At 37.2% G+C, this 18,473-nt stretch overlaps 2 protein-coding genes across 2 annotated transcripts; one reads left to right on the forward strand and one right to left on the reverse strand.

Moving 5' to 3' along the window:
* Positions 1-519: 519 nt before the first annotated feature.
* Positions 520-8,990, reverse strand: LOC115422756 (protein Wnt-7a-like). The gene is made up of 4 exons (XM_030139268.1): positions 8,630-8,990; positions 7,796-8,022; positions 4,876-5,147; positions 520-2,777 (listed from the first exon to the last, which is right to left on the reverse strand). The coding sequence occupies exons 1-4, from the start codon at positions 8,698-8,700 to the stop codon at positions 2,295-2,297; spliced, it is 1,053 nt and encodes a 350-aa protein (XP_029995128.1). The 5' UTR covers positions 8,701-8,990; the 3' UTR covers positions 520-2,294.
* A 609-nt stretch (positions 8,991-9,599) lies between these two features.
* On the forward strand, positions 9,600-18,448 carry fbxw12 (F-box and WD repeat domain containing 12). Its single transcript, XM_030139267.1, has 10 exons — positions 9,600-9,765; positions 9,876-9,913; positions 11,851-12,011; positions 12,098-12,222; positions 14,195-14,401; positions 14,846-15,010; positions 15,175-15,388; positions 17,437-17,618; positions 18,090-18,220; positions 18,333-18,448. The coding sequence occupies exons 1-10, from the start codon at positions 9,670-9,672 to the stop codon at positions 18,430-18,432; spliced, it is 1,419 nt and encodes a 472-aa protein (XP_029995127.1). The 5' UTR covers positions 9,600-9,669; the 3' UTR covers positions 18,433-18,448.
* The last annotated feature ends 25 nt before the right edge of the window (positions 18,449-18,473 follow it).

The raw sequence follows: 18,473 nt of genomic DNA on the forward strand, positions 1-18,473 counted from the left end.
TGACACGTCGGCCTGCCTCTCTTGGAGACTGCCCTGCATTTTCTTCACTGCAGTGGAGTTGTTGTAGCAACTAGCGGCCCAGGAGTGAATGAAGCAGATGTGCGAGTCATCTATCACCTGACAGCTTCCACTCCCCCGACTGAGCAAGTCATCACCGTGACAGTCGGCCCAACCAGTCTCATCAATTACACTGGTACCCTACCATTAGAGCACAAACACTTTTCACCTCCGACACATTCAACTACTTCCCAGTCTGCAAGCTGGGCCCTCAATTAAGCCTGAATAACTTTCGCCTCTCAAGGAACGTCTCTCTTTCTGTGGCAGGATACTTGTACAATAACCTATTTAACAAATGATTTATGCATCCATATTTCAGAATATTCATCCTGATTTTATGATGTGACTAAGAATAAAGCAAAATGTATCAGAAACTGCAAATATTAAAAAATAACGACACTTTTCTGCTCTTTTAAGGTCAAAATAGTTTATCTCACAGTTAATGTGTTCATGTATAATCAAGTAATTGAAATGATGTGAGTTGTAAACGTTCAGCCCACACTAGATTAAAGCAAGAATATGTGAACCAGTGTTTCTGCAGGTTTCAACATGAAGAATTTAAGACATTGTAAGACCTTTTAAGATCATTATGAATGCAATTTAAGAGCTATTTCATGTGTGAAGAAAGAAAAATATTGAGTGAAGGCAGGTGTTTGCTGGTGGCTTTGTACAGTGGTTTTATTCTGACTTCTGATAGGACTTAAATATCCGCAAAACCAAAATTCCACATTGGAGTCTTTTCCTGCCTTTTGGGAGTATATTAAGCTTCAACCAAAAGCTAATTCTAATCCATTTTAAGACATTTTAAGCCTTAAAATTTTAAAAATTTATAAGGCCAAGCAGACACCCTTTCAACTTTTTCCAAATCATACCTCAGATTTGAAGTATAACATTTACAGAACACTTTAGCTGTTTCCAAAAGCAGCAATTTCCATGTAGGAGGTTTTTTTTTTAATGACGTTTTCTATTGTCATTTTATCATGATCAAAATGAAAATGACACGTCAGGAAGCAATAATGGAAATGATGTCTCATTAGTGTTATTCTGTTCCTGTATTCCATCAGTAGTAGTCATGAAATGCAGAAAACACAGATGTTTGAACACAGGCACATAGAAACAGTTCCTATCACTTACAATATACAACTATGGCAGTGACAGCAGGGGCCAACTTACACATATCAGCTTTTTTTTCACAAAGTTTTAAAACCAGGGGCAAGAACTTGACATTGAATATGCAAAACATATAAATAAGACATTCATATAAAAATAGGCTTTTACAAAATATACTCTATTAACCAATATTTACCAAAAGTGGGGAATGTGCCTGCGTTTTGATCAGTGAATAAGACCTGTTAAGTTAAATCAGCTTGAAGTGAGCAATGTCATTGAAGACAGTCAGTAGAGCGTGTAGCCTTCTACCTCAACAAGTGGGATTCTCTAGACTAGCAGCAAACAGAAGGAAGACAAACTCCTGAAAAGGTCAGAAGGTCAGTGTAAGTATTCTACACCATTTTCATCTGGAACGTTTTTCTACAGCATAAAATATTATTCCAGGCAGATTCTTATCCAGTGTGTTAACTGCAAACAAGTTTCGATCGCTTGAATAATAAACTAAAACCTCCAAACATTTAGTTGTTTTTGATCCATAATGGACAAAATCAGTAGTTCTTTTATAGAATAAATTAATATTAATTATTTTCATTCTCTAAATACAGTTTGTTAAATATTCCAAATGCCTGTGTCATTTCATCTGTGCACAGGAAGTGACAACAACAGCAGTGTACCCTGCACAGCAATCACATCCATCATTATTCATTTGCAATGGCATAGTAAAGAGTAAAAAAAAAAAAAAAAAAAAAAAAGTTCATGTCCATATAGCTTAATAAAGTCTTGACAGTTTGCTTCTGTGACTCACACTGTGTGCATGTGCCGGGGTACAGTTTTTCCCTTTATGGTGTTTTGTTCCAACACTACAGTCCAGCAAACACAAACGTCCACAAAGATGGGTGAAGAACTTTGTGTGCAAAAGAATCATGATGCCCCATCTTTAGGTTGCTGTATGTACAGTTCAGTAGTTCCTCATTACGTGTCAGCAGACTGCAGAAACCACCCTCCTCCTGTAACGTTTAACAGTTCCAGTTTGTCCTTAAAAACACAAAACTCAAATGCCCACACACACACACGCACACACACACACACACACACATCCTCATGCATACACCATCCAATAAATACTCTCATTTACACGTGTACACCTCTGTCCTCTCACTGCAGGTGTTGCATTTGACGTAGCAGCACCACAGGAACTTGCAGTTGCATTGCCAAACGCGGGAGTACTGGTGTGTGTTGTAGCCGCGGCCACAGCACATCAAGTCGCAGCCGCTGATGTGCTGCATCATAGTCTTGTTACACACCCTGCCCTGGGTCCCCAGGCTCCCCGTCACATGGTCTACCTCACAGTAGTTAGGAGACTTGTCTATGTACACCAGGTCTGTATCCATTGGCTTCCGGTAAGAGTAAGGCTTCTTGATCTTGAGGAATTTAGGGCGCTTGTTGCGGCTGGCTTTGACCGGTTCCACGTGCACTGCATGGGCATACTTCTCCTTGAGAATGTAACCGAGCTCGCGGAACTTGGGAAGTGTAGTCCAGCAGGTTTTTGTGGTGCAGGAGCCTGAAACACCATGACACTTGCATTCCAGTCGCATGTTCTTCTCCAGGACCTGAAAAGACAAAAAACAGCTTAGTCGCATAAAAACAACTGATGACTCTCTGAAAACAATGCACAATCACACACCAGCCACAGCCAAATACAGTTATGAGAACCTTTTATCATACTGTTTACTGTAATAATCCAGTTCAGTACATTATAGAAATGTGTGTTTTTAATGTATTTCACAGTGGTTGTAAAGTGAATTCAAACTCTTACAATGACCTCATAGTCTTTACATCTGTCTCACACTGTTTCAACTCACATTTCAACCTCTGCATTTCAAGGCAGACAATAATGTGCAACTTAATAACAATGTGACTGACAAATACACTACTGAATGGCTTTGGATTAAATGCAGCCCCACACATAGCTGTGTGATACCATATACACAGAAGCCAAAATAATGTATCAGATTTCAGGCTCTGTGTGTGTAGTCACCACACACAACACACAAATGTCAAGAGTAACTGTACAAGGCGCCGAGTGACTAGGATTACTGCTAAACCCTGAGCCGATGACAATGAGAAGTACCATTGACTTGAAATGGAATTTTTGGTAGCAACAAAGTCGAACATATGTCTTTTTTTTTTTTTTGTTCATGTAGTGTGATATAGTCCTCTCAAGCATGTTTATTTATACCTGGGTTCTTGGCAAGTAAATGTGGCTATAAAACTAAAGTGCAGACATACAAACTAAAAAAGAACCAAAAAAACAACATTTTCTAAGAAAGCCACTTCAAAAAGCCCTTGGCTTCAATTCCCTAATCCATCAGTTGTTCTGTGACCAACACTTGTGACAGCCTTTGTCTGGACGTCTTCGGCCAGGGAGCTGTGAGCTGCGCTCCTGCTCAGTGTCACTGCTTTTGATTAGCATAAATAAAGGAGAAGGGGGGCTATCAAAACAGAGAGTCCATTTATGAGTAGAAAGAACAGGAAAGAAGCAAAACTGCAAAGTTTGAAACCACAGCTACTGTCTTTTTTCTAGAAGGCAATTTAGCTGTTTAGGTAAGCCAATTAGAATTCAAGTTCCAGAAATGTAAGTAGAAAGTGATCTGTTCAGACAATGTGTTTGAGGAGGCCTTTTAGCCATTGTGAGCGTGGACGTGTTGGTTGTGTGAATCAGGCTGCTTTGGCACAGAGAGAAAGAGAGAGAGGATATGAGTTAACTTGAGCAAAGCAGCTTCTTTATTCTTCACAAACTCTGGCCTTACTTAAGCTGTTTGACACATTATTCTACTCAGTCTCTAACTTGTAGACTTACTGGAGTCTCTTGGTCAGTCAACAGGGGTCTGCAGCAGGACGGACATCAAATGACCACAGTAACATGAACTCTCACATTGTCTTTTGTTCTTCTTTGTATTTTATCTTGTTATTTTTGTTGTTTGCCAGCCATAACAGACTTTTTTACCTCCAGTTCTCTAGAAAAAAGTACATTTTTGTTACCTATTCATGTTGTAATATTTTATTATTGTTTGTCAGAATTCATGACAAATAATACATGATATAAAAACTAACTGGGTAAAGATACAGTTTCTTCCTTTTTACATGTTATGCAGGTGTATCATTGTACAACTGCACACAACAACAGACATATGCAGTATTACTCAAGTATTATAACTGATTGCTGATTTAACATAGTAACCAAAAAACACCACTGTGCTACATGTGCTAGCACATAACACCTGATGTGGGTTTATGATATTATAGAAAATGTGGAAGAGGAATGTTATAAAGGTAACTGTACACGTACCACACCAATGGTGCAAAACATGGGGGGACCGGGCTAATGCCTTTTTGTACAGTGTCAATCTGTTTTCAGCGCAGTGATCTGGGTTGTAATCAAACCCTGCCACTTAGACAGCTCTTTCCCTAAAAGCAGCCTTTTATTCCTCTGCTTGTTTAATCTTGGCCCCATTGCCCAGATCCTTGGCATGGTTCACCCACACTACAGCATGGCAGCGACTGTTAAGTCACAATTGACAGAGGTACAGAAACCAACCTCAGACCAACACTTTGCTTACATCCTCCTATCTCTATGAAGAATGTTTAGATTTTTTTTTAACATATTCTATGTTCTAAAAAGTTGTGAAATAATTGTGCAGTCTTTACCTTGCGTCCAACCTCATTATTATGGAGGTTCATGAGTGTCCTTGCATTCTGTTTGACCTCCCGAGCATCGATAAATACTTTGGAGAAGCCCAGGCCGTAGCTGATGTCTGCCGAGCATCCTCCCCACTTCCAGCCTTGGTCTTTACTGTAGAAACCCTGCTTCTCCTTGTCACAGCTACAGTCACTTAGGTTACCCTGTGTGCAGGCAGCAGTAATAGCATGGGCCACCCCTGCAGCAATGATGGCATAGGTAAATGCAGCCTCTTTACTACCTAGGAAAGAGGGGAGAAAGGGTTGGATATAGTTTAGTTTCATGGCATTTGATTAAATACAGTCAGATTTTTAGAAATGTCACAGTCTTTCCACAGTCTGAGAGGTACAACAGATAATATAAATTTTAAAAAAGAGATTAATTATTAACAGCATGTATGCTTGTATGATGGTCTTACTAAAATATAACTCAGGGACTGCAGTGTTTTGAAATCTGACCTGGAAACCGTCCTGCCCATGAACCAAAATGGCTGCTGCCGGTATAGTCAACAAAGCAGTGAATGAATAAGAGGGTTGTCGGGAAGGAAGAGCTATTGATCCACTCAGAGACTGTCACATTCTGTGTACACTCATAAGGGACTGACATCAGAATATTCATCCTGCCGTTATCTCTCCTAAGTCCAGCTAACAAATCATTTACACACACGGAAATATCGACCCAAAAAGTAAAGGTTAATCTGGCAAGACTCATAGATAGATTCTGAACCAATGTCCTTGAGTCAAATAATGAAAAGAAACTGCAAAGGGAAAGTAGAATATGTCTTATCTGGACCTTCATAAATTCAGTCTCTTTGGTTTTATTGTCAGAATGCAAAGGAAATGTTTTATTCTCATATAAAACAAATAAATTTACACACTTATCTCCAAACATGATTTGATAATCTACAACTCCTTTTAAATATGTGATTCATTATCATGCAAACAGGAAAATGCTGATTAGAATATCCATCATATCTAAGTGTAAATAAACTCCCCCTGTCTGTGTTTGTTCAAAACAAACATCATATCGTCTTTGTGCTTCCTCCTGCCACCCACTTCACTACCTAACACTGCCATGTTTTTGATAAACATCTTGGATGTGCACCCTTGCCATTGAAAAAAAAAAAAAAAAAAAAAAAAAAACTCATATTGAAGCATCAATTATGTGGACATTTTTATAGATGCAGTGGGCTCAGAGCCAAAAAAGAAGGTGTGTCGGTGCAGTCAGTCAGTTTTGACTGCACCGTTGTTAATTTTTCCCCTGCAGTTCTGAGTCCATGAGTTCACCACAAGAGATGGTATGAATTCTTCATAACCTTGTAATGAGAGGTGGAAGATGAAGAAAGAGTGTAAGCTAAAAAATGTAGGAAAAAAAAATCAAGATTCCAACTAGGAATGTCAGATAATTACTCTTCTACAACTTTTGCTTCTCTTCTTAATATAGACCTTATTTCTGTGAAGTGAAGTGTAGTGTAAATAAACAAATTAAGAGCAAACACAGTCAGGCCAAAAATAATAAACTAGAGTGATCCACCTTGAAGTTGGATAATATTAGTTCGTTGGTTATTCTGTTTTCATTTGAAGAACCATTGCTACACAGCTCCTCTAAGCCTGAGCATCAACAATAGCATTCATTTACAACCATTCGCCTTCTGCGCTAATCTGATCAGTGAAACCAATCTATTTGGTATGGCTGTCCAAGCTGTAGACTTAAAACTCTTCTCTTGGAAACACAGACCAAAACTCCTGATGGGCTAAAACCACTCATTCATAAAGGAACAGATTGTCAAACACCACTGTTTTCATTACAACGGCATGAAGAAATAATCCTTTCCCTCAAACAGCAGCAGCAGCAAGATGGCCTCAAACAGCTGGTCCAAGATTCTGACCATTGTGTAAAAACATATTTGGATTTTTCTGGGTTTTTTTTTCCCCCAACAGTCCTATCTAGGAGGATTTAAAAAGTTCTAAAATCTGTAACAGTGTCAATTGATGACTTTGAAACTGCTTTATAATGGCACTGCTGCCGTTTGCAATTAGGGTATAGTTAGAAAAATTATTATTAAATTCTTATATTTGATGAGGTCCCTGTGGTTTTAATATGTACCTGATCATTGCATACATATAAGCCATATAAGCCAATTCCCCTAAACTTTCAGCCATATTTCCAGCCTCTACAGAAGTTAATTGTGTCTTTGGATGAGTCTCAGAAGCTGGAACATAGATTTGAAGTCATTTGTTACTCTAATTAAGTTTCACCTCTTGCCTTCCTCTTGGCTTTTCCCCACTGTAACTTATACCCGTGGTAAGATCTACATCCTTACAGTGGGAGCCACAGCACCCATCACTAGACAGGATAAAGACCAGTGAAAATGTGTCTCCAGAGACTCTGCCGGGCTGAAAAGAAAAGCTGCCAACATTCACAAGAGCTTTGTTAGCGTGCTGGCTTCAGATGCCTTTTATACATGCTCAAAAAGCCCTAGTCAATGAAAACTCTGGAGCAAAACTAGGCCTGATGTAAATGACACTAGCTCTTTATGGGATTATCTTTATTTTAAAGATGCAGTGATTGACAGAGGATGGATATTCATTTGTGGAGTCAGAGTTTCTGTAAAATAAGTGCACAGAATATGTCTATGGAAATAATGGTCAAATAAAGTTTGTCAAGTAATTTTTAACAATAAGATCAATTTACCTGTATTAATTTCTAAATAAATAAATAAATAGTTTGCATTTTCTAAGGCAGGTTTTGGGAAAAAGGAGCAAAATGTGAAGACTGTGCGCACTTTACGCACAAAATACGCATCAAGTCGCCACACGATCAATTAATACATTTGAAAATAAAACTATCTCTGTACTAGAAACAAACATTAACAGACAGGCAACATACCCACTTTCAACTCTTTTCCGAAGACTGTCCTCTCTCCAAGCGCAGAGCAGTTCCAGCGCCCATTTTTGAACTGAAACTGACACTCGTTGATGCCCATTTGGGCTCCCTCTCCGATGACGATAATGGCATCGGGGCGACTTTGGCAGATAATCCGTTGTCTGGGGGCCAAACCGGGGATCTTGTTACAGATTATACTCGCACCTAGGGCCACCACCGATGAGAAGCCACTGTGAATGGAAGATGGATATGACTGAGGGAAAGGAGCCATCACCGCTTTATTTTTTTTCTGATGCCACGTTAGTTCATTTTTTAACGTTTTTGTGTGTGTGTGTGTTTTTTTTTTTTTTTTTTTTATACAATTTACTAGAGCAGAGTAGTACTATATTTGTATTTAATAGAATATTTGTTCTAAAATGTTATCTTATAATTATGAGTCAAATATTAAAGTAAAAAAGGTAACTTATAATCATAAATATAACAGAGAACGGTAACAGAATACATTGTTTCACTTTAAAGTGATTCTAAACAGTTGTGAATGGGACTTACTCACATCTGCATTATGCATTTTCTTATTATACCACTATGTCTCTTCCAAGCCTTAAAGGTAGACTTGATTAAAGGAAATGTCATCCAGTGATAAGCATGCAGTGAACACGCGTCAAAGGAACATAAAAATCTTTTATTTACCATTTAGGAAATTAACCACACAAAGTTTACGCATCGCAGCAGTTGTTTCAACAACCGACTGGTTGAAAATGTTTCGGCAAAAGTCGATTGTCTTTTAGAATAAGCCTCGACAATGAAATGTGAATTGAAATAAGAAGCGCAGCTCACCCAATTTTCAGATAAACAATCCCCAGACAAAGTAAAACTCTTAAAATCCAGCGTCTTGTTCTCCGACTCATTGCGGCCCCGCACTCAGTTTCATGCAACGATTTGTAGAGCTGATGAGTAACTCGGTTCGCTTATTCTCCGATCGATCCCAGCCCAGGTAACTCCACAGGAACAACTCCAAATCACGGAAAGCATAAAAAAAAGACGCACTCTGGACGTTTTATGAATGATCTGCTACTATACCATCCAAAGTCCCTTTACACGGCCCCCTTTCGCTGGGCCCTCTTGTCATCGCGAGGGTGTCACAGGTAACCCTCGGGGTGAGCAAGTGCGATTATCTCTTTCTCACAGTTCCTCTGCTACCCGCAGGTCTTGCCTATATATCTGGCTCATCTATCTGGGGCGTGTTCACAGGAGACATGGGGCCCTGCTGAAGAATCCCGCCAGGGCTGAATCTCAACACACGCACAGGACGCACGGACGGCCACACGCACGCACACGCTCCTCTTCTATAAAATCACCTTGATTGATTGGGACGCACTTCTATTTGATTAGAATAATATGGAGATGACTTTTACATCACCTGTAGCTAGAGTTTTTTCAGTTTAATGACTATGTTTTCCCACACGACTAGAAATATGCGTAAATATGTATTAACTCAAACCTAAAAAGTAAGTTGTGTAAACTTTTAAAACTTGTAATGAGGCGGATTCAGATTTAACTACAGTGTATGAAGTTCACTGTCCAACCACTGTTAGAGTTTATTATTAAAAATCCTCCTATCAATATAATTATTTAATTTATTTAAAACCATGACGCGCGCCTTTGCCAAAGTGCGTTTAAGCCTTTGTCCTAATTTCTACGAACTCTCTATCTTTTATTATGGCGACATCTAGTGGCAAACATAAGGCCTTACAGACTGAGCGTCGGATTCCTTCTTTCTTGTCCGTGTGTTCTTTCCGTAGTTTGCCCCAGTCTGGTACCAGTGTCGCTTTGACGCACAGGTAGTTTATGACAGTGTGTTTGGACCTGATCCTAATATGGACCCTCATCCGTATCTCATCAAGGACTGTCTGATCAATATATTTACATTCCTGTCAGAGGAAGACCTGATCAGAGCCTCCAGTGTGTGTAAGGTGAGGAGGGTTCAATTTGCGGAAGTAGTCAGAGGAATGTGATTTGAGCCAATACATAAAACTAAAAGTGCCATTAATTTGTGTTTTTGTGCGTAATTTTATACTTTTAGGATTGGAATGATGCTGCGGAGACTCCCTGGTTATGGAGGTGAGAAGTTTGTCTTTTTATTTTTTCTTTAACCCATGAACACCCAAACATCCACATACCTGTTCATCCACCAATGCTGTTTCCTAATACATGTAAATAATTGGTGTAAAATACAGTTTGTCATCTTTTCATGGTCATCAGATATGACCCATTTGGATGTTTAGAGACTCTGCAGTGAATGTGGAAACACCGTCATCTTCTACAACATTGATTCACCAGTAAAACCAGTTTGATAAATGAACATTTGGTTTATATTCAGTTAAAGATAAATTTGCTGAAAAAGTCACTTTTTCTTCAATTTTCTCTGTTTTTGATGCAAAAACCATCAACTTTATTCTTAGCTTTTATGAACACCAACATTAGTAAATTAAATGTAGGAAAATACCTGATTGTCACTGAAGAAACACAAAATACAGAAGATAATATTACAATAAATGGTGATAAGTTACTTAAGGAAAGTTAAATAAAGAGAAAAAATCATTTGGGAACTGTCACAAAAGTAAAACTGGATCCTTATGGGTTAATATGCTTAAGAAATTTAAGGTCGTTCAGGTTATTCACATGTTTTGTGAAAGGATAGTTTGTGAATTTAAACATTTTCATACTGTAATTTCACTTTTATCACACTAAAACAAGGAGAAAATGTTGGAGTTGTCATTATTTATAAGTTACCACACTATTCTTTTACTGGTCTGGCCTGCTTGAGATTAAATTGGGCTGTATGTAGCCCCTCAACTAAAATAAGTTTGACATCCATGGTCTAAAGCAGAGGTTCTCAATCTTTTTCTCTCAGGCCCCTCTATGGAGGACAAAAAACCTCCAGTCCTCCCTCAACCCCAACAACATTGTAACAGTGGTGCAATTATAACTTTTACTGAAAGGAACATCAATATTGTAACAATACTTTTTGCTTTTCCTTGAATAATTTTGCGTTCACATTAAATACAACTTAGATTTTTGCTTGGACAATACAAATAAACTCAACCAGACTGCTCCGAAACAATATTTTTCCAAATTAAAATACAAAATGCGCAATTATCTTGCAACGGAAAACAGAAACATTGCACATTTTTCCAGTCAAATCTCTGTCCATTCTCCAAATCTAAACTCTTTGTGTAGTCTACTGACAGATCACTCACTTTTTCCTCAGTTTTCTCTGTTTCTGATATAATAACCTTTGAATTTACCCTGACCTTTAATGAATATCTACCTGATCAGTGAATTAAATATAGGAAAAAACATGATTTAGACTGAAAAAAAGTACAAAATAAAGATGATAATATTACAATAAATGGTGATAAATCACTTAAGAAAAGTTAAAAATAGAAAAAAATTCATTACCATAACCCATGAAGACCCAAACATCCACATACCTGTTGATCCACTAATCCTATCAATACATGTAAATAATTGGTGTAAAATAGTTTGTCATCTTTTCATGGTCATCATATATGACTCATTTGGACATTCAGAGGCTCCGTAGTGAACATAGAAACACTGTCAACTTGTACAATATTTATTCATCAATAAAACACACTTATTTTGATAAATGACAGTGGATGGAGACACTTGGTTTATGTTTAGTTAATGATAGAGTTTACAGAAGAAGTCAGCTTTTCTTCAGTTTTGTTTCTGATATAATAACCCTCAACTTTCAGTCTGAGCTTTTATTAACATCTACATATTCAGTGAATTAAATATTGGAAAATACCTGATTTTCACTGAAAAATGCAAAATATAGAGCATAATATTAGAATAAATGGAGATAAATCACTTAAGAAAGGTTAAAAAGTAGAGGAAAATTCATTTGGGAACTGCCACAAAAGCAGCACTGGGTCTTTATGGGTTAAATAAAATTCATATGGATTCAACTTAAAATAATAATAACTTTATATATCAGAGAACAGAACAGTTGAAGTCTCTGTGCTCCCCTTTAGGAGGATGTGTCTGCAGCGTTGGAGTTTCTGTAATGTTCTGCTCGGGGGTGAGAAGACTCAGACATGGAAGACATACTTCCTACGACGGTCCCACCTAGAAAAGAAAATGACTGAAGGCAGGACTGGAGGTTACACCTGTAAAACCCTCAGGGGACACACAGGTAGTCTGTCTGTATCAGTCTGTGGACTCCTTTACTCTGTTGGCCATGGTTCTAATACTTTGTCTGATATGTTTATGTTTCATCAGGCAGGGTGGTGGGGTTGGTGTATGTGAGTGAGACTTCAACTAATAACCCAGACTTCTGTAAGAGCAGTGTCACAGTCTGCAGCGCCTCTTCAGATGGGACGGTCCGAGCATGGAATGTCCAAAATGTCAGTAACACCTTTATCACACACACTTTATACAGAGATGGAAATAACTAACAACTTAAAAGCATATTTGATTTAGGAGTATTTCCTTTTTCTTCATCTGTATATTCTACTTCTTCTACTTCTATTCTACTTCTTCCTCCACTAAATTAGTCCTGCACGTTTACTTATTTTGCACATTAAAATGTCTCATCCCTTCTCCAAATGCCTTAATTTAAATGCTTGTCATAAATGGAAGAATTAAGCCTCCTTTTACAAGCTTTTTGTGATAAAATTCTCCTCCTTCTTAAGACAAATAAACTCTTTAAAATCTCTTTTTGTATTAGATTAGATGGTAAAAGTATTTCCAAGCTGAAAACAGGCCTGTTTTTCTGATCTCATACATACTCAACATATGATGAACTTGTAGAATATAATTCATCACTGTAGATAAAAAAAAAAACAACAGTTTATGATTTTTTAAAGGAACTCAATCTCAACCATGTACAGGAGTTAAATGCAACATATACTTAAATACAGGGGGAATATGAATCCAAAAACATCATATTTGATAGGGACTATTTTACTGCACAATGACTACTTTAACTTTTCATAGAATAATTTGTTTTTCTGATAATACTTTCATGCTTTTACTTACGTATAGTTAATAATTATATTTATTACATGCCATGCTATTACATGATATTTTTATTATTATATATTTTTAAGGTTATTAGTACTATTTATCACTATTACTATTTATGAGTCCGCATCCTGATAGGGCACCTAAATTTCATTGTACATTTTGTATAATAATAATCCTACTATAATGCACGTTCTGTGTCCAGTGTCCCGTGTTTTACAATGCCGCTAGTGACAATAAATTATCTTATCTTATCTTATTTTATCTTATCTTACATCACATCTAGATCTTGTAGGACTTCCTATTGCTGTTGCTTAGAAGTATCATGATAAAAATGTTCATATCAGTTGTTGTTATCAGTAATTATCATGATAAATACCAAATCATTATTTCTCCTGAATGAGAGTTGAAGAAAGCAGACAGTTACTTGTGGGTTAAAATTATTTTTTATGGTCAGAATATGACAGATATTTCCCATTTTAATAAAATCAAGTAAAAATAAACTGAAGCATTTTGTAATCTAGATAACAATGTACAAAAAAAACACCTTAATACAGAATAAAAACATTTCTTGCCATGACATTTATTGTAATATAAAATTTTATTATAACTAGTGCTGTCAAACAACTAGAATTTTAAATCAGATTAATCACAGGGTTGCTGTGGATTAACTTTGATTAATCATGATTAAATATCATTCATTTTTAATCTATATTAATTGCATTTCATTTTGCATGAGCAAACAGACTCAAGAAAGAAGGGAATATATATGCACTTATCATGTTTATTAAACACCTTCAGTAGTTTCAACAAAACAACTTGAACCACCTGTTCCATCTTGGGTTTTTTTGTACTCGTATTTCCATCCAGAAGACCAATGTGCTGTTTCGTGTCTTCCATCTTTATGGGTTGGTTCTGCTGCCCATTTGTCCATGCATGGCGGTAACTGTACTTGGACAAACTGGCCCAAATGAGTTGCCAGAGACATTCAAAGTTATTCTGCACTGCAGATGGGTTAATTGCATTAACATTTTAATCAGATTAATCATGATGATGGATTAATCTGTGTTAATGCATTAATTTTGACAGCCCTAATTATAATATGTATCATTGCATGGACAATGATATTATAAAAATAATATTTTCATTGATATGTTGCACTTCATATTGTAAATAGGCTTTTTGTAATATATACTCAAATCAATACAACTTTCTTATCAGTGTTACCAATGCAAGAAAAAGGTCATTATCAGTTAAGATCAAAAATAAGATTACATTTTCATGAAGTGGGATGCCAAAAAAGTCCTATCTGCTTACATCAATAGATTTACATGTAGTGTTATTTCCACTCAGGGTGAGCTCCTGTGGTGCAGTCCTGTGCAGAATCCATTGATAGCTATTGTGGTTGATGAACAGCGTGGTGTTGTGATCACAGCAGACTCCACAGGCCTCATCAAAACCTGGCAGGCTCAGACCGGACAGGAGCTGGCCTCCTATTCCACCGGGGCCTCACACTGTACATTACTGCAGTACAGCGTCAACAACGAGTGGTTTCTGAGCGTAAGTAACATTCAAATGTGTGGATTTCAAATACAGACCGAATACAAGTGTTTTCAACTCTTAAACAGTTTTGGAAAAAATTATTAGACCGCCCTTGTTTTCTTTAATTTCTTATTCATTTTGATACCTGGTACAACTAAAGGTATATTTGTTAGGACAAATATAATGATAACAACAAAAATAGCTCATAAGAGTTTAATTTCAGAGCTGATATCTATCCATTTTCCATGGTTTTCTTGATAATAACCAAAGTCACTTAAGTTCTTACATCAGTGACTACGGCATTGTACAATGCTTTTAGGCATTCCGTGTTTTCTTTTCTGTCTGTTTTAGTCACATGATACACACAGGAGTTACTACTTGATTGCATAACAATAGTTTTTGATGACTTTTGATGATCTAATAACTTTTTCCACGACTGTACCTCTGTATATTTCCTTCTAGGTGGGAACTAGACAAGGATCTGTGTGCACACTAGCTGGTTCAGGTTTGACTAAAAAGTCTAATGTAATGGTGTGTGACACCTTTAAAGTCAACACACTCCTAGTTTCACCTGACAAGAAATGGATCACAGCTGGAACCAAGGACAATGATGATTTCAGTCCAAAGGTATTTCTTGTTATTTTTAACAGTATTACTTTATGTTTGTGTTTCCTGCTCTGGTCTGTTTTACTGCCTCTATACAAATGACGCTGTGGAAATAGGTGTTCAGACAAGAACTGTTGGACGAAGGAATACACATTTTTCTGTGTTTTTCCACTGTTTATTGATAGGTTATGTACACAGAAAGTTTGAACTCTCCGTCTGAGGATGAGGAAACTTTGTCCCAGTCTTTACCAGTCACTGGGTGCCGGGCGGCTGTATTCATTCCAACCCAGCCCGCCAGACTGGCCATCGTTCACCACAGTGAACTGACCCAAAACAACAAAGTCCTCACTGTCCTCGATGTCAGTCTGAAAAAATCCAAGTACAAGACTGAGATACAAGGTGAGAATTGAGATTCATAGATAATAATTGACAAGTACTAACCTCTTTATTTGAGTCCAGTTCCCTTATTAGCTAATAGGAAATAGTTGGAGAAGATAAGGGTGAATTTGGTCCTTTTGTCATCAGTGTGTAGGTCAAGACAGTTTCAGCATAGGCAACATGGAAAATAGAAGAAATATGTCCTAAATAAACAAGGGACAACAAATATATGGTTTAGGGGATTTGAAAAAAAATGGGCATGGATTCCAGTTTCTCTGCATTGTAAGTACATCAGAATGTAGATGTATGTCAAAAGTGAAAAATGTGTCACATGCATTCACAGAAATGAATGTTTTATTTCTTTAGACCAGTGTTTCTCAAACTGTGGGGCGGACCATTTAGGGGTGGTGCGAAGGTTTGCCAGGAGGGAGGCATGGGATCACTCCTGGGTGTTTTTTTTTCCCCTTCAGGTTAGAACAGCAGGTGGAACTTATGTTTTAGCATTGGAGCACCCTGGACTCATTTTAAGGACGTACAACAAACAAATCTACTGCCATGGTGATCTGTCACTAGACTAGACAAAGAGTTTAGGTTTGGAGAATGGACAAGGATTTGACTGAAAAAAATGTGCAATGTTTCTGTTTTCTGTTGTAAGATAATTGCGCATTTTGTATTTTTATTTGGAAAAATATTGTCTTGGAGCAGTCTTGTTGAGTTTATTTGTATTGTTCAAGCAAAAATCTAAGTTCTATTTAATTTGGACACAAAATTATTCAAGGAAAAGCAAAAAGTTTTGTTACAATATTGATGTTTCTTTCAATAAAAGTTATAATTGCACCATTGTTATAGTATTGTTGGGGTTGAGGGGGGCCTGGAGGTTTTTCGTCCTCCAAAGGGGGGCCTGAGAGAAAAAGATTGAGAACCCCTGCTTTAGACCATGGATGTCAAATTTATTTTAGTTTAGGGGCTACATACAGCCCAATTCAATCTCAAGCAGGCCAGACCAGTAAAAGAATAGTGTAGTAACTTATACATAATGACAACTCCAACATTTTCTCTTTGTTTTAGTGTGATAAAAGTAAAATTACAAAATGAAAATGCTTATATTCACAAACTGTATTTTCACAAAACATGTGAATAACCTGAACGATCTGAAATTTCTCAAGAATATTAACCCATAAGGATCCAGTTTTACTTTAGTAGCAGTTCTCAAATGATTTTTTCTCTATATTTAACTTTCCTTAAGTGACTTATCACCATTTATTGTAATGTTATCTTCTGTATTTTGTGTTTCTTCAGTGACAATCAGGTATTTTCCTACATTTAATTTACTAATGTTGGTGTTCATAAAAGCTAAGAATTAAGTTGATGGTTTTTACATCAAAACAGAGAAAATTGAAGAAAAAGTGACTTTTTCACAAATATATCATTAACTGAATATAAACCAAGTGTCCCCATCCACTGTCATTTATCAAACTCCATGGGTTTTACTGGTGAATCAATGTTGTAGAAGATGACGGTGTTTCCACGATAACTACGTAGCCTCTGAACGTCGAAATGGGTCATATGTGATGACTATGTAAAGATGACAAACTGCATTTTACACCAATTATTCACATATATTGATAGGATTAGTGGATCAACAGGTATTACGCAGTTTCACATCAGTTGATGGTTTTGGTTAACGGTGAATGTTTGGGTCTTTATGGGTTAAGTGTAATTTTAATAATATTATGCCACAGCTTGTCCTTTACACATGTAAAGACATCTGGAACTGAAAAATACAGCATTTAACTTAATGATCCAAATAACTGGTGAAGGCTCTGAGACATCCTTGAATGTCAAAGTCTATGTAATTGTTGGACTTAGCAAAATCATCCCATGGACCAGATTGAACCCTTTGTATGTTTGTATGTTTGAGACCTCTGCTTTAGACCATAGTTGAATGTTACATGTTCTCTGTTTGCAACCAAACATATCTGAGGAATTTTAAAGTGTGGGCAAGAAGAAAAGTCTAAGATTATGAGACATTAAATTCTGCAGTGCCTGTATTTTCTTTGTCATTTCAGTCCAGCAGGTGGCGTCTTTTCCCTTGACACTCAGCAGTAGGGACTCACACGTTCATCTAGCGGCCAAGGACAGCAACTGCATAGTCTTGGCAACAAACCACTGTTTACAGGTGTACTCTCTGAAAGGAGCTCTGCTTGGTAGCTACACAGACCATACCATGCCTATCTCTGGAATTTGTGTGGTAGGTTTTTTTGGTGTGTGAATTCCAATAATAAACCCAGTCTTTTACCCTCTTGCAGATGTTTCTGGACACTAAAGGCCAGCACAAACCATCTAAAAAAACAGTTTTATCCCAGGGTCATAACTGGGCTGAACACTGCTGGACATTAATACAAGTGTGGAAATGCTGAATGTTGTCTAGGGGTATATGACGATATTTTATGTGTCTTTTATAGTTCCAGTGACACTTTTCTATGCTGCTTTTTCAGCTGTTTATACCACCAGGGTTTTTCTTTTATATTTTCAGTTTTTATACTGTTTTATATACATTATTTATACTTTTATGGCACCTAAAGACGATTGCGCTTCAAATTTTGTTATACCTGTACAATGACAATAAAGACATTCTATTCTATTCTATTCTATTCTATTCTATTCTGTGAAAATCCATGATTGAATGAAACAAGTAATTATGCTGTCTTGATATTTTCAGGATAGCTTTCGTGTCGTGACAGCATCTCAAGACCTCTCCTTACGTGTACTGACGTGGACCAATGACAGAGACCGTGGGGTGGCACTAGAGGGTCGGTATCACCTGCTGGGAGGGTCTCACACAATGTCCAGGTAAGCACTCATTCACCTCTTCGTTGTTTTGTATAGAATCAGACAATATTTGCTATAACATACTGACAATAACTGAAATTCACACTATCTCTACTTGTCCTGTTTGTTGTAGTGGGTTCACTCACGTTGCTTGTGACTACTCCAGCATTGTGGCCTCAGTAGAGAGCAAAGACGGGAAAGACGTGTTGAAGGCTTATTCTTTTACCTCCTGAGGATCACTGCCCACCCAAAAAACAGAATCCAGGAAGCAGGT

Source organism: Sphaeramia orbicularis, chromosome 7 (genome assembly GCF_902148855.1).
Source record: "Sphaeramia orbicularis chromosome 7, fSphaOr1.1, whole genome shotgun sequence".
Classification (NCBI taxonomy): Eukaryota; Metazoa; Chordata; class Actinopteri; order Kurtiformes; family Apogonidae; genus Sphaeramia; species Sphaeramia orbicularis.

Coding starts and splice junctions, on each gene's coding strand:
- LOC115422756 (XM_030139268.1), bottom strand. CDS start 8,700: ATGAGTCGGAGAACAAGACGCTGGATTTTAAGAGTTTTACTTTGTCTG. Junction 5,148..7,795: donor CGGAAAAGAGTTGAAAGTGG/GTATGTTGCCTG, acceptor CCTCTTTCCTAG/GTAGTAAAGAGGCTGCATTT. Junction 2,778..4,875: donor ATAATGAGGTTGGACGCAAG/GTAAAGACTGCA, acceptor TTGTCTTTTCAG/GTCCTGGAGAAGAACATGCG.
- fbxw12 (XM_030139267.1), top strand. CDS start 9,670: ATGGACCCTCATCCGTATCTCATCAAGGACTGTCTGATCAATATATTT. Junction 15,011..15,174: donor ATGATGATTTCAGTCCAAAG/GTATTTCTTGTT, acceptor GTTTATTGATAG/GTTATGTACACAGAAAGTTT. Junction 15,389..17,436: donor GTACAAGACTGAGATACAAG/GTGAGAATTGAG, acceptor TTGTCATTTCAG/TCCAGCAGGTGGCGTCTTTT.